General features: G+C 42.1%; 1 protein-coding gene across 2 annotated transcripts in view; it reads left to right on the top strand.

Annotated features, from left to right (window-relative positions):
* PFDN1 (prefoldin subunit 1) overlaps positions 1-15671 on the top strand; it is a 32502-nt gene that overhangs the window by 487 nt on the left and 16344 nt on the right. For both annotated transcript variants that reach the window (XM_075510220.1, XM_075510219.1), the window contains exon 3: positions 14705-14789. In XM_075510220.1, coding sequence (XP_075366335.1) covers positions 14705-14789 — 85 coding nt within the window. The remainder of the gene's footprint in view (positions 1-14704; positions 14790-15671) is intronic.

The raw sequence follows: 15671 nt of genomic DNA, 5'->3' as shown, positions 1-15671 counted from the left end.
TGGCCTGTGGCGGACAGCAGGGGCTTCCTCGTTGTGCTGAGAGTGGCTGGCTGGCTCCCTGCTTGGGCGTACCTGGCTTCTGTAGCAGAGTCGGGTAGTGATTGCGGCCCTGTGCACAGGGAGACGCCCCAGCCTTTGGGTGTAAGAGGCCTCTAGGCTGCTGCCCTGGGCAGGAGGCTCTTCACTTCACAAAGAACATGCCAGCTTTCTCTCAGCAAGTTCATTTGTTTCATTTTTCTTATTGTGTTTCATTTTTAATTCCAGCAATCTGCCTGGGAATGCAGCAAGACTTACTTGGTTTTATCTCTTGGGGTTAGCTACCAGGCGCCTTGAAGAAGGACTGTTATAAATGTTATTGACTTTGTGTGATTTTGCTTGCTGGCTCTGCTCCTGGCTGTGATGGTCTCATCTCGCACCTCTGGGAAGTTTGTAATCTAAACTAGCAGAGCAGCATTCTAATGAAAAACAGCATTTGTGAGAAGGCTCTCACAAATCTGTCCAGCTTCAGTCATTTCCAGTGTAGTTTACCTCAGACTCCTTGAAAAAACCCTGTGCACAGTTCACGTGCTCAGGGCTTTGCTTGCACAAATGTTCTACAGAAATGTCCTTTGCAGTATCATGCCAGGGAATGGATCTAACGGGTGTTGCCTGGATTTTTTAAACCCGTGGAAGTGAGCATGAAGCTTATATGGGTAGTCGCAGTGCACTTATAAAGATGTGCTTCCATGTGTTGGATGGCTGTCAAAAGAAACACCTTAAACCAGAAGTAACGTGTTTTGATTAATTTCCACAACGCGCTTCTGTTTGACTTCAGCAGCCTCTGATAGAAGACCATACAAAGTGGTTTCAAATCTGAAACACATGCTTACTTGGTAAGTATCATGCTAGATTTCTGTGTTTCTGATTTGAGAGTACTATGACTTTTCTCTTGTGTCTCTTGTGAGTTGGGTAACAGTGATGAATCTGCTCAGCTCGGGACGTGATTTTGCAAAACACTGAATCTGCTCTGACTGCTGCCAAAAGGGGTGATTGTATCGACTTCTTCCCCACCCTGCATTTACCCCACCTTCTTTGTGTCGAAGTGGATGATCACAGGGCTGAGCAGTGAGCCAGGTCAGACTGCAAGTGCCCTGATCAATCAGACCACCTAATCTCCAGATCAAGCTGTAGGGAGGTGGCAGGACTGGGAAGCCAGGAATGATGTATAGTTTGCCCTTTGCTGCGAGTTTTCAGATGAAGTTGTACCCAGGCTAATGGAGGTGTTCAGAGTGACAGAGTCCCCTGCTTGGCTCCCAGTAAATAAACTTTTCCATGTAGGTAACTAAATGTTGGGTTTGTGTGGGGATGCTAGTGACCAGTACCTTAAAAGGAGATAGATTTTTGTTCCTTGCAAGAGGTGACTGATTTGACCTGGGCAGGCTGTAGGCGTAGCAAACACTCATGTTTGGAGTAATCAAGAGACGACTCATAAGGGTTTTTTCTGTTTTTGTCACAGAGCAGACAGACGAGGAGTAGAAAATAATACTGGAGTCAACAATTTTTTTAAAGCTTTTTTAAAATACAGAAGTACAGAATCCTTCTCCTATATGGAGAATGCCCTCAAGATACCTTAAAAATGTGAGTGTATTGGTTTTCATTGTAAAGTAATCCTGCTTGTGAATCAGATGTGGGGAGGAGATGGTGTTTTGGCACTGGCTGAAATGCACTGTCCTGCTTTCTGCTTCTGCCTCCCACATAGGAGTAAGAGACACTTATCTTCTTTGTGTCCTAAACCATTTACGCTTTCTCTGTGCGTAGCAGCTGCGGGAGTGACAGTCTTCTGGAAATTCTTCTTTTGCTTACCTTTCTGTGACCAGACAGGGTGACTTAAGCATGGCAGGCAGCTCTTGCTCCTCAGGGGTGGCAGAGGTGCAATCAGAAAAATATTTGCATTATGATAGCAATCATAATTTTTTTTTTTTTCTCCTGCCTTAGCTTGATATGGTATTTCTGTGAACTCTGCCTGTTCCAGCCATGGGGCTGAAAGCTGCATTGCCAATTGGCAGTAATGCTCTGGCATGATCTGTGTCACTCCCTAGTGTAGAGAACATGCACCAAGGACATGAGGCTCTTTCTGGAGTCCACTCCAACCCCTAGTAGGGAATTTATTGCTGAAATCTGGGCTTTTAGCAAAGCAGGCTAAAGCAGGCCTTGAGCAGGAGTTAAAATCCGAGGGCAGTCTGGCATGTTATGTTCCACTGGAGACCAAAGGAGGTGGTCATTATGGTTCTTCTGAACATATAAGCCATGTTCTGTGAAGTGGAATTGCAGTTTTTTTAATTTGTGGCTTCATTGGCTTGCACAGATGTGGGAGTTCAGCCACCAAAGGGATATTTATGGTGTCTCAATTTCTTTTGCATAGTCTAGCATGCAAATGTTAGAGGTCTAGTGGGTTTCAGTTATTCAGAAAGGGTGGAGGTCTGCATCAGTGTTAACTCTGATTATCGGTGCTCTTCTGGCAGCTTGCTTGAATAGCCAAATTCTTTGAAATAAGTTTTGTGCTTCTATTCCTATGCTCAAGGTTTTTGTTTGTTAGTTTTCTTTTTTTCTTCTTTAACCCATTTAAGCTGCTACTTAGAATCTGGCTTCTGATAGTTTCTCTGTTTTTTTTCTCCAGCTTTGGTGGTTTGGGGTGTGTGCAGGGGGCTAGTACATACACTTCTGTAGGATAAGATGTTCCAAGCCTTACTGGCCTCCACATGTGGGGCTCAATTTACTTTTGCTATAGCTATTTTTGGTTTGACACAAGAAATGTCAGTGCCACATAGTATGAGATGATGAATTGCTGTGTACCGTACATATCCATGAGGCTGGGATATCATCTGAGTGGTGGCATCTTGCCAAATACATTTCAATTCTATTACTTCATACTCTTTTGAAAGGCCTGTTACGTAGCCTGAGACAACTACCACTGTGTTGGACTTCTGCTTAAGCTATTTGTGAACTGATATCATCATATTGCTTTGAGAACTATGCTGGAAGTTTAAGCTTCAGAATTCTGTCTGAATATTTCAGACCTTTCCCTTTACATTCTTTTAACCCATAACCTGGACAAGATCCTTATTTACAGAAGAAAAATGTCCGGCACTTGTGCTAGGCACAGTGAGGAGAACACTGCAGTTTTTCATGCCATGCCAAAATAGATAGTCAGTTTTTGTTTGATACTGCTTTATCATCAGTTTACTTCTACAACAAATGGAAGAACACTTACAAAAATAAAATACAAGGAAGTAAAAATCAAGCAAATACTGTAGCACAACTTTATGTTCAAGGCTTTCTGCAAGTATAGTATATTATTACAGCTGTCCCTATAAAATGACTTTGTGCAAGTATAGTATTTTATGGGGACAGCTGTAATATGATTTTGACTTTTTTTTTTTTTTTTTAAGAGCAGTTCAGGTTTTTGGTGGCTGAACTATACACAAGTGAAACCCAAGAGAGGATTAGATGTTCTTGATCATTCCTGGGATTTAAATGCATTCTTGCTTTTACTGTGATTCTTGGTTTTGTTTGAAAATGAGACATCATAAATGACTGTAAGCTGTTTCCTGAACCCTTGAAGACAGCAATCACTACTGCACATTGCACGATACAGCTGCAGTAGCTGCATTTTTACTTTTTGTGTGTGTATGAGATTAGCGTTTGATTCCACAAGCACAGATCACTGCAGAATATGGTAGCTGTACTGTGCTTCCTGCTCACATTTCAAAAAACTCACAAAGAACTGAAGGACGCGCAAGGCTTAATCTTTATGGTTCAATTACTAACTATAGGCTAGTCTGTGAAATCTGAGTGGCTTCTCTATCACCCATCTCCTTGGGTAACGCTTTGTGCAGAGTTCAGCACTGAAGCCCAGCTGCTGAGAAGCTGACAGGTGCTGCAAAACTTGAATGAATCCCAGAGACAAGCATGTTGCTATCAGCCTCTGGTCAATATGTAATTTATAAACTTGAAGCTCCTCTATCTAGCTATTGAAAAGGGGAAGATTTTATTGTCCACAATAAGTCTGGTGTGTCTAGTAAGTACAATCAGGCACTGAACTGCAAGGAAAACAAAATTTGTGTCCAGGTGCTTGCTACTTGACCACTGTTTATGCTGTATGTTGAACAAGACAGGGGTGTTGGGAGATAGTGTGTGAGGAATCAAAGGCCATGTGGCATGACACGTGTGCATAAGCCATAAGGTTTTCCATCACCCAGTTCGTTTTTATTTCAGGTTTTTCTTGATTTTGAACTACTTACTTTTGTTGCAGCCTGAACAATGTTCTTCACAGTATTATGTGTGAGTGGGCCTATAAAAGTTTGCAAGATCTTTTTAGAGAGCTGTCACAGAAAGCAAAAATCAAAATGATGCATGCAGGGGTGATGCAGTAGTAGTCTGTAGGAGGTGCCTTTTGACTTGAGCAGTGAAGTAAGGGACAGCAGTCATTTGTCATCCTCTTCCTGGCTGATCAGGAGTGTGAGAGGAGCACAGCTGGTCAGTGAGCTTCATCGTTAGCTGCTGACAATAGTAGGATACTGGGAGTCTGGAGTCCTAGGTTCTGTTCCAGATCGGAAAGGGAGCTTGCTCTCTTGGGCACAGGCTCCTTTTCCAACTTGACATCTTCTGATTTCTCAAACACACTCCCCCCCGCCCTTTCTCCACTTAGTGCTTGATCTTATTCCTGCTGCCCTGGGCTGCTCATTTGTAATCTCCTGGATATCTTGGTCCAGTTATAGCTCTCCTGCCCTACTGCTCTACATAATTCCTCCATGCAATACTGAAACTTCAAAGAAGAAAATATTTCCATGGCTTGCATGCAAGATGTATATCTGCCTAGTTCTAGGAAACAGCTGCATTTCTTTTTAAAAATAATCAGCTTTAGGCAGAGAACTGGTGTAGAATGGACACATCTGATAAGTCAGTGTTTGTCAAATGTATAAGCAGCAGAAAAAAGGGTCTTACAATAAAAATAATAGCTAATTTAAAAAAAATAGGTGTTTACGTAGCCCTACTGGAAATAAACCTGTTGGTTATAGTCCCCCCACCTACTCCATGTGCATTGTGATAGAAGATTAGAGATCCAGCTTTTACTTGATGCTTGTCTCCCTTGCCTGCAGACATTTAACTCTTTAGGAACGTTTTTCTGTTGGGACTAGGAGTATGACATTCATACAAATCTGTTCCATTCGTCTTTTCTTTATCCCTAACTTTTCCGCTGCCTGTTATCTAGGCAACACAGAGGAAGGAGCTGAGTAAACGTAAAGGAGATGAAATCTGAACTGAGAAGATAAGGGTCAGGACAGAGACAAACTACTCATGCAGACTGCCATTGTTGCTAGAAGAGACAGTTTGATCTGCTGTGATCTGGAGGCAATGTGCTGTCATATAAATGCCAGAGCCTTCAAGAAGTCTTGCACTTGCAGGGCAGCAGTTTGGAGGTCAGACTGTTGTGGGGAACGAGGGCCATAGTAACAAAACACCTTCGTTTTGTCCCTACCTCCAGAAAGAGGAAATCTGGGGTCTCTTGCAAATGCAACCCATCTGTTCCTTCAGTGGTAGAGTTCTCTTTGTATACATGATAGACAAGTATTAAATATTTTGGGGAGCTTGAACTGCTCCTGCTTTTGTGGCTTGCTGTGCCAAATGACTTTGCAAAAAAATTATGGGACATGACTGTCTTATTTCTGAAGTTCTCCAAGCACTTAAAATGTCACTCCGATATTCTGAAACAGCAAGGAACTTCCATTTATTTTAAGTACTGTATTTTGAGTCTTTTCCCCCATTTCCTAAAGGAAATGTTGGAATCGAGGATTAGAGTCCCTGGGGAAATACTGAGTGCTAGAGCACTTCTTTCAGAATATAGGGCTCTTTTTCTGGTTTAGCATGGACACTTAAATTTGGTTTTCCTGTGGCAGAGGAGAATGGCCAAATCACTGGACCAAAGAAGTACTGGGAGAGTCCCTGTCGTATCCCTGTCTTGTTTGGGAATGCCCTTCCTGGTGTGGTATCAATGGATATCTAGACAGCAGGGCAGGGTGTAACAAGGTACCCAACACTCAGGGCCCACAGCTGTCAGGTGGAGATGCCAAGTCAGTCTCTGGTCTGATATGTGTATGTCAACTTAATATACAAATTTTATGTGGAACAGCCTTGACACAAACAAGAAATCTAGGTCTGAGCATCCTCTGACCTAGCTGCCTGTTCAAAGCCTGAAAGAAGGATGGTTTAATTCATGACACCTACATTAAAACACTGAAGTAAAACATGAGGAAACCAATCCTGTGGGATGATATCACTATTTTACACAAGTTTAATACAGAGACACAAGAACCAAAGTACTGAACTCAGGAATGCTACAACTGCTGTCTTGGGTTTATTTTTCTTTTCTCCAAAACTATTTGCTGAATTAACAAAATGTTTCAGCCAGCTTAAAAAAAAAATTAAAAAAATCAGGCTTTTTGAGAAGAAACCATTTTCCAAAGCAACATCCAGCCTTTTCAGTCCACAAGTGCTGATTCTAAAAAGTTTGTTCTTGCTGATTAGGAAACAACAGTGTGATTGTTTTAGTGCTAGCTAATTTAACTCTAGCATCCAGAAATATCTCTGTATTAGTGTTATGCTTGAATTCTTTTGACTCGGTTATCTTTACATCCACTTCTGTGATGTTTACTGCATTATTTTCTTTGATGCTTTGTTGTAGCGGGATTTGCATGTGCAGAAGCCAAGGCTGTGCTATTTAACAACTACAAGCCAATAACTGGGTCTTCCTCCTCACTTAGCATTTCAAAGGTTTCTTCCTGGGCAAGGCACAAAGCTTTTTTTTTTTTTCCTTCCTTTTTTTTTTTTTTTCTCCTTGCAACTGTGGATGGATTTGCTTTTGAAAAGAGGTGTATCCTGATTTTGCTAGTTTTCCTGTATAGATTCTTAGTGAAGGGCTGCTGCTGAGAAGGGTAAACGTAAGTTTGCCTGTCAGAGTATAGCAGTATCTCCGTGTCACTTCATTTACTACTGCAAAGTTCACCTTTCTGATCACAGAAGATTTACCAATAGAAAAAAAACTTTTTTTAAAATAGAAATTTCTTTAGGATTGGTTGATCAGGGTGTTCACACCAACGTTTGCTTGTTTGTGTTTTCCTAGATGCATGTTCGTTTGCTGTTGTGGGGGGTTTTTTTGTTTTTTAAATGTTCTTACTTAGGATTTTGTGGGAACTCTTAAAAATACAAGAGACTTTAGAAACAGATCTTGACTTCCCATTATCAGAAAAATTGTTTCTGTTTTCTGCTGCTTGCAACTTTCAAATACGGTACAACCTAGACTGCAAAAAGTCTGTTTGAAGTGCATCTGCTAGTAGGCATGCTGTAGCCATTTGAGTTTCTTTTGCTTAAACAAGCTGCAGGTCATCATTGCTACATAATAAAAAAATTACATTAAAGAAAAATTAGAAGATAAAACCACTAAACCAGGGATATAGTAAGGAAAAACTACTCATGGAGATGAACTGCAGTCATGTTTGTACTGTTTTGCCCACATGGTTTGAATCTCAGATGTTAGTAATTCCTGTATGATAGAGAGGAGGCATTTGCTTGCGCTTTTTTTTTTTTAATTCCATTTATGTCGATTGAGCCTTCAAAAAGAATCGATGTTCTTTAAAAGCAGACCACAGTACTATTTTATTATTTTTGGTTGTGCTATATTTAATACGCACTTAGAGGTATATTCCTGCTTTCTTTTTTTAAAAACCAAGCGTGAACAATGGTATAAATCTACCATCTAGTTAAGTGTCTGGCAATGCAGAAACTGCTGTTTGCAAGCTGTGTTACTATCTTGGCTTGAGGTAACACAATATGCTGTAGCTATTGACAGATCAAAAAAAAAAAAAAGTGAAAACTCAATGTAAACATGGCTTGAAGTGCAGAACAAACCCCATTGCCCCTCAGCAGTGGGGGATGGCTGTGTTGGGCCAGTCCATGGAGAGGTTTGAGGAAGAAAACAGTGTGGCACTTTTTGTTCTCTTCCTTTAGCTCCTTAAAGTAAATAGGTTTATGGCTTACAAATGTTCATATGAGTAAAAGTAACCCGTGTTGTGGCCTGCATAAGACTTGGTTTGGACTGCTTCCAGTGCCACTCCTCCTGGTCTCTGTGCGTGCTCCAGCACTGTCAGGCTGAGGTTGCACAGGTTCTGCTGCCCACCAGAGATGCTGCCAGCATACTTCAACACATACCTCCTTCCCAAACAGCTCCTGGTGCATATCCACTTCTCTGAGTGCAGTAGTAAAATGACATGTGAACTATAAACTGCTGCTCCTGGAATGTATTAATATATAATCCTCCCAATATAAGCTGCAGGATTTGTTTTGCTTTAAGGTATGTGCTGCTTTGGTGGGGTAGAGGAGGGAATAGTTAGGTTTTGCTATATTGAGAGTGACCCAGTGAGATGACTGACCACTGAAATAAAAGCAAGCATAGGAAAAGCTTCAACTCTTCCAACTCGATCTGTTTCTGAACAAGCTCTAGTTAAGGCATATGATCTGTGAATGGGAAATTCAAAATCAGACTGAAAAATGTGAAACCCTTAGACATGAAGGGTGGCAGCACAAACTATAATTAGTCATGATTTTCCTTTTTTTTTAATATTGCTTCCTTGTCTTGTTTGGAACTGGGTAATTCATCTAGGATGACTGAAACTGGAATTTGCTGGGGTATAAGCAGTGCCTGTTACAAACTGCATAGGGAATGATTTACAGAAGCATAAGCAGACCCTGGGAGGAGTGGAAGGGGTCTACTGATTACAATTGTGCACAGCTGGCTCCTGTTCAATCAAGCTAGATTGCTTGGGATCAGCTTGTTGGAAGCCTCTCTTCTGTTGGCTTTGAACAGTACTTAAAATGCAGTAATCCCTTACTGAGTATGCTCAAAGCTTGAACAGCAGTGCAAGTTCAGAATTAAAAAGCATCTTTAAATAGATAAGGGCATGACTGGGCTTAGCTCAACTTTTTTCATGGAGTAGTCTAATGAAAATGCCTGGTTTCAAGGAGCAGCAGGATATTCCATGTAAATGACTGTGCTGTGTTATAGCACAGCGTATTAGGTTTTTTAGAAATACAATGAACATGTTAAAATAATGTTATGGCTTTGTACGAAGTTGTTAGTTTTCTTTTCAGTATCTTAACTAAGTTTTTGTAGAGGGTTTCCCAAATGCAATGGGAACTGTAAAGCTGCAATTATAATGACCTTTTCTGTGAGCTGGGAGCCAGGCTGAATGGACTTTTAGATCTGTCATTCATCATTATTCTGGCAAAATAGCACTAGAGCATTCCTACCTATAAAATTGTCTCTCTCTGAACTTAGGCAGAGGGATGCTTATCAATATTGGGCAGGGGAAAAGCTAAGGCTTCCCCTGGTACCCTGCGCAGGTTCTTGCAATGATCTGCATGGTCCCAAGTGGGAAGAGTTGCTTTGCAGGCTGGCAGGAGGCAGCCCCGTGGCCTACTGTATGGCTCTTTCCCTCCTTGTTTTAATACTTTAATACGAACAGCCTCTTGCACCGGCAAGCTGTGGAGGAGAAACAGCTGAACCACGTACCCTAACCAGAATGAGAAGAGGAGAGAGTGCTCACATCTGGGACAGATGCCTGCCACCAAAAGCTTCAGACATAAAGGTTGAAGTTGGTTGCAGTTGCAAGTAATTGAAAATAGGGGTTCTTAATGGAAAACCTTAACTATGAGTATCACTGGTACTCCACCTTTAATAAATTTAATGACTTGTATGTCATAACGAAGAGTGGCATGTGCTGAACAAACATCTCCATAACCTCATTCATTAAGAGATGAATCTTTCAGTATCTAATATTATGTCTTAAAGTCAAGTAAACAGTACATTTTGGTGCAAACAGACTGAGTTATGGAATTACTTACACTGCACAAACATCACTTTCTGGGTGTGTACGTGTGACACAAAGGAGCAGACAGATGATGAAGTTGACAGCGTTGCTGGCCAGCCTGACTAGAGCCTGAAGACCGTTTTGACCAGGGCATAAGGGAATGCTGTATAAACACTGAACAAATGGGCACCATATCTAGAAATTTATAATTGGGATGGGGTAAGAGATGCCTTCAGAAGGAAACAAGCAATGACCATCAGAGAGAGTATATAAACCACTTTCTTTGCCTTAGGGAAACAAAAATCCTGATGTGGAGCTAGCAGAGGGAGGAAAATAGAAACAAGTGGGAATATTTAGAGTGAAGTTTCTCTTTCAGTTCCCTTGTGCTCTATTTTTGTTCCTCGTATTGCACTTGAGAACCAGCAGTCGCCGGGAGACCGGAGCACATAGATACAGCCAATTCACAAACACTTCACTCTGTTATAGAGCTGCTCTTGTTGGCAGCCCAGGTTTGGCTGAACATTGCTGTCCTTGAGGACCCCACTCCTCTGTGGCTTTTTTTTCTAATTTTCTTTTGTTTTGTTTTGAGTTTTTACCTTTAACTATGGACATTGGAAAAATTGCTAGGTATCTGGAGTAGGGCAAATTCTGCTCTGTTTTTACTAGCCATTCCATTTGAAATGGGTCGCCAACTGAGATGTGGTGAACTTGTCTGTTCTGACCCAGATATTTCTGGTGTTATTTAACAACAGTGAAAAAGTCCTTGTATGAAGAGGTGATTGTTACTAAGCTTTGTAATTGCCATTGTGGTGCTGAACATTTTTCTGAATCATTGTTTCATGTTTGATAGTGTAGGTATTGTGTTTGACAGATCTATTAGCGTGTGCTGTGACGCTTCACTGAGAGAAGGTGGACACGAGTGAACTCACTTATCTGGAAAAGGATTTGGTTTGCTGCTTGTCTTCTGTGGACTATCAATACTTAAAAGCCATCTCAGTTCAATGTACAAAGTCTCAGAGCTTGGAGCTTCCTATGGTGGACTCTGGCAGAGCCGTCTTTGGAGGTAGCTTTTTGGCACTCTGTACCAAGGGGTTGGTGTTAGTCATGTCATCTGCCAAGCTCAGCATCACAGAGCAGAAGGTGGCTCCTCAGCTCTGTGATGTAGTGACTCTAATGTGGGGCCAGTTCTCAGCTGCTGGTGTACCTCCAGGCAGTGAATGAAGTTCATGTGTTTGAAAGGCTTGTTCACAAACTCACTCAGGGAAGAACTAGGTCCTCAGAACCTCCCATGGTTCTTTCATGAGCTTAAAAATTCATAAATAATCACATTTAACTAAAACCAGGCAGCAGAATGACACTGCCCTGTTCCTCCAGCTTGGTGAGAAAAAAAAATAAATCATCAAGTTGGTGTTTTACTTAGGGTAATCGGAAGAATGAAATCCAGATTAAATTTAAGCTCTGGTTTATTTCAAGTACCCTGCAGCACCTCTTACCTAATGAGCAGAACAACCTTCTGCTTTTTCCAAGTGCTGCCATAAACCACATTATTTCCTTAGGTAAAAACTTTGGCCAAGATGTCCATAATGTGTGTATCCCGAGGTAGAAGCTAAAACACTGATGAGGTTTTTTTTTTTTGAGTCCTTCTTATGTTGGAAAGTGAAGCCACAGATTTAAATAGTTAACTGTGGATGTGGATTTATAGCTTCAGCTTTCAAAAAAACTGGCCTTTGACAGCCTACATGGCAGTACCTGTGCACTTAGGCTGAGGGCTCGATGGTCTTGCAGCAGGGAATTAAAATGGGTGGCTTGAAGCCAGCGCTGGTGAAGACCTTCTGAAGGATGCTGCTGGCCAAGTCAGGGACATTTGATCTCCTTCTGAGCCAGTGTGTGAACGGACATAGGTTCCAGCCCACTATTTTATGGCAAATAAAATTGGGGTGGTTGTATTTGTGCCCAGCTGTCTGCATAAGTCTCATCAGTGCTAACTTTGGCTATCCAATTTTAATTTGCTGTTGCATGTCTGCCAGAGCATTGCAGGAGGGTGGGAGGGAGGATATTTTCCCAGATGACTGCTGTTGACATTTGCAGAATAGAAGCGAAGTCAGCCGCTTGTTTGTTCAAATGTTTTAGTGCCTTTAGTGGTTCTTGGCCAGCCGGGATCACTCAGTGCCTGTAGCCCAGCAGGGACCTTCCCAGCTGCAGCATAGGGAAAATTGATCAAGCTGTGTTGGTGTTTAACTTTGTTTCCTAGACCAGGGGTATCAGTGAAACCAAAATGATCGATCTTACTATACAATTTGGGGAAGCAAATGAGAAGGTATTCTGTTCTTCTTTTGCTGCCCCCACAAAAAAAGGAAATAATTAAGGAAATGTTCATATACACACACAGGCTCAGGGAAGCTGTGATGTGGGAAAGGACTGATGGCTTTGTTTACTGAGGGCATCTTGCAGCTTTGATTTTTCACTAATGGCAGCTACTGCAGAAGCAAGGTAAAAGTTTTAGTCTTCACCACAAAATCTACAGGGTGTGTGAAGGCTAGTGTTTGTTTCTTCTGGTATTACAGGCTCAAGGTAAGAGCGTCAGAATGATGTGGTTGCAGATGGTTCTGAAAAGTGGCTCCTCTCTGGCTCGATCCAGGCTCTGTATCTAATAGCAATGTAAATAACTTCTCTTTCCTAGAAGGGTGGTCATGGACTGGATTTTCACAAGACTGAGGAAACCCAGCATTTTATTTCAGGTCCCAGCACACACCAGCCTGCTGAAAACATTACCACTGTGTGAAAGTGGATTGTGGGGGTACCTAATGGAAAGGGGGGGATTGAGGGGACAAAGAGAGTATGAGTGAGCTGTGTGGTAAAGAACAGGAGCAGATATAGAACAAAGATGACACCAATAATAAGCATGAGCTGAGACTGGGAAGAAATGAGGATAGATTTGAGAAAACTGCAATGTAAAAGATACAGTGGAAGTTACTGTAGAAAAGAGGAGGTGACGTGGAACAAGGGAGAGAAGTGGGAGAAGGAGGAGGAAGCGATTGCGAAGTGCAGTTAATAGCAGCACAGAAGAGAGTTTCAATTGGAAACCTGTTATAATTAACCTCAGTTCTGCTCCCATGCATTTCAGGAAAGCACGTGGCAGGTAGTTTTCCTTTTGGCTGTTGCGTTGCTGATGCAGAGTATGCTGGGTTTCAAGCCAAGCGGCAGATCCGCATTTGTGTTTACCAGGCCCTGAGCAAACACTTTAGTAATGTCATTTGTCATGGGAGAGGGCACTACAAACTGATTTCAGATTTTTCTATAGCAGACAGGGAATGCACTCTGATTCTGCCCTGTCTAAAGCTGCTCATTTTAACTGTTCAGGCATGAGCTCTTGTCACCTGGCAGGAAGACATTGACCCTAGTTGGTGCTGGAGGGAGACCTTGACCTCATTGGTATGACCTGTGGAGGCTCCTTCTAAATCCCCTGGGGGACTTTCTAAGTAGGGAAGGGGCGAATCTGCGGCTTGTGCATTCTTTATGTCTGGAAGGATGAAAAACAACCATGGAAGGTTTCTAAAATTGATTTGAACCTACTTGTCCTTTACCTCTTTGTGGGATGCCAGTGCCACGTGCTGGAGAGCTGCTTTGGATGCTGGTGCTCCTTCAGAGGCTCTTCCGAGGAAGTCAGGCAGCTTTTTGCATGCTGGTGAGCAGGATTGTTGTGACTGAGATGTTGTGGATGCATCTTTCAAATCCCTTTGGCAATTAAAACACAGAACAAGTGGAAACCAGTGGCTGCAATTTCAGTTAAAAATGACCACTTCCCACCCCACAGAAAAACCTTCTGAATGTAGAAAGCATGGGAATTTGGAGGTCAGTGAGGGTGTGTGTTAAAGCCAAGCCCTGAGCAGTGCAAGCTCTGAAAGCTCAAGTAAAGGCAGGTGTACCATGGCTCTGTGTTTCTAGTGGAAGCACCTGGCTCTGTATCATTAAATCACAGAAGGGTTTGGGTTGGAAGGGACCGTCACAGATCATCCAGTCCAACCCTCTGCTGTGGGTAGGGACATCTTCCACTAGATCAGGTCACTGACCTTGAACGCTTCCCAGGGATGGGGCATCCACAACTCCTCTGGGCAACCTAGTGTCTCACCACCCTCACTGTAAAACATTTCTTCCTTATGTCCAGTCTAACCCTACCCTCTTGCAGTTTGAAAGTGTTGCACCTTGTCCTGTCACTACAGACCTTGGTAAAAAGTTTCTCTCCGTCTTTCTTATAAGTCCCTTTTATATATTGAAAGGCTGCAGTAAGGTCTCCCTGGAGCCTTCTCTTCCTGAGGCTGAACAACCCCAACTCTCTCAGCCTTTCTCTGTAGAAAGCTTTGGTTTTATTGTGCAGGTTTGTTTGGCTTGTGTGCACTAAAATGGTAATGAATGGCTTTTACCCGTTGAAAGAGGCTTCCTTGACTATATGCCATCAACTGATTTAGATCCCTTTGAAGGGAATGTGATGACAGAGTCGCCTTGCTAGCTGTCTGCAAGAACTGCTTTCAAATCATTCAAGGACAATGAATGATAGAGGGAAATCTGTGGGCATCCATCTTCTTTCTCTCAAATCATGGGTGAGATTTGTGAGCAAGTCTCTGAGGCCAGCCTGGTGGTTTGTGTGAGCTATCACAGCAATTTCTTCTGCCTCTGTCCAGAATGTGCAGGTTAAGGATGAATACTTTACAGAGGTCACTGTAGTTTAACTCAGTGTGCAGCTAGGTGTATAAGAGACGTAAAAAATATCCAACAGTTGTCTGTCTCTTCTTTTTCACTTGTAGGTTTATTCTTCAGTCTAAAGGAGTGATTCATAATCAGCTCTTAGAAAAACAGAGAATAGCCGAAGAGAAAATAAAGGAATTGGAGGTAAGTTTTTTGGCAGGTAATGATGATGAAAGTAGAACATTGAAGATCAACAAGATGCTGTTTGCTACATCCCTTGTTTTTATCTGGTACTTTTCATTCTGAAGGATTGTAACGAGGTGAAACATAGTGCCTGTTACAAGTAACCTACAAGTAATTCATGTCACTTGGTTTCTTTGCTAGATCTACAACCCCAGTAGGGATTGAGTGTTTGCTCTGTGTCCTGATATGAAAACTGGGGGTGAGGTATTCAAATGAGATCAGTAGGAGCAAGGTTTAAAACTAGCAAAAGGATGTTTGTGTGGTTACATGCAGCAGATAGGTGATGTGAAACTTTGCCAGTGGTGTGGATATTAAAAGTTTACACTGGCTCAGGACAATTGCACAAATTCCTGGAAGAGAAATCCGTTGAGAATTACCAAGTATGTAGAATGGCATCCTGCTCAGGAAGTCCCCGAGCTAAAAATGTCTGGAGGCTGGGAAAGTAGGAGGAAGAAGTACCGTATGTGCCTGCCCTGTCCTTACACTCTGCCCTAGGCATCTACTTGTGGCTGCTGTTGAAGACCGGATCTAGTGGGAGATGGGACTTCGTTTTGACAATGTGCTCGGAGCACTTCTGTGTTCTTATGTTTATCTGGTTGGAGTATTCAAGGCAGAGAGGAATATCTAGGAAATATAAAGTAGTGTCTGCGCAAGTTCCAGTGTTCAAACAAGTTATCTAGTGAATCTTGACTATCTTCTATTGGCTACATGTACAGCTTACAGTTCTTTGGAGATGTTCAAAATGTACTTTTCCAAGGCTGTTAGTGTATTTTAGTGCATTATAGCCCTAAAATAATTTTAATACAAAACCCTGTTCCTTGGGTTTTGTGGAATGACAGAGAA

This window comes from Mycteria americana, chromosome 8 (assembly GCF_035582795.1).
Source record: "Mycteria americana isolate JAX WOST 10 ecotype Jacksonville Zoo and Gardens chromosome 8, USCA_MyAme_1.0, whole genome shotgun sequence".
NCBI classification, from domain to species: Eukaryota; Metazoa; Chordata; class Aves; order Ciconiiformes; family Ciconiidae; genus Mycteria; species Mycteria americana.
The sequence above is the reverse complement of the archived record's forward strand: the minus strand, read 5'-3'. Positions and strand labels throughout refer to the sequence as shown.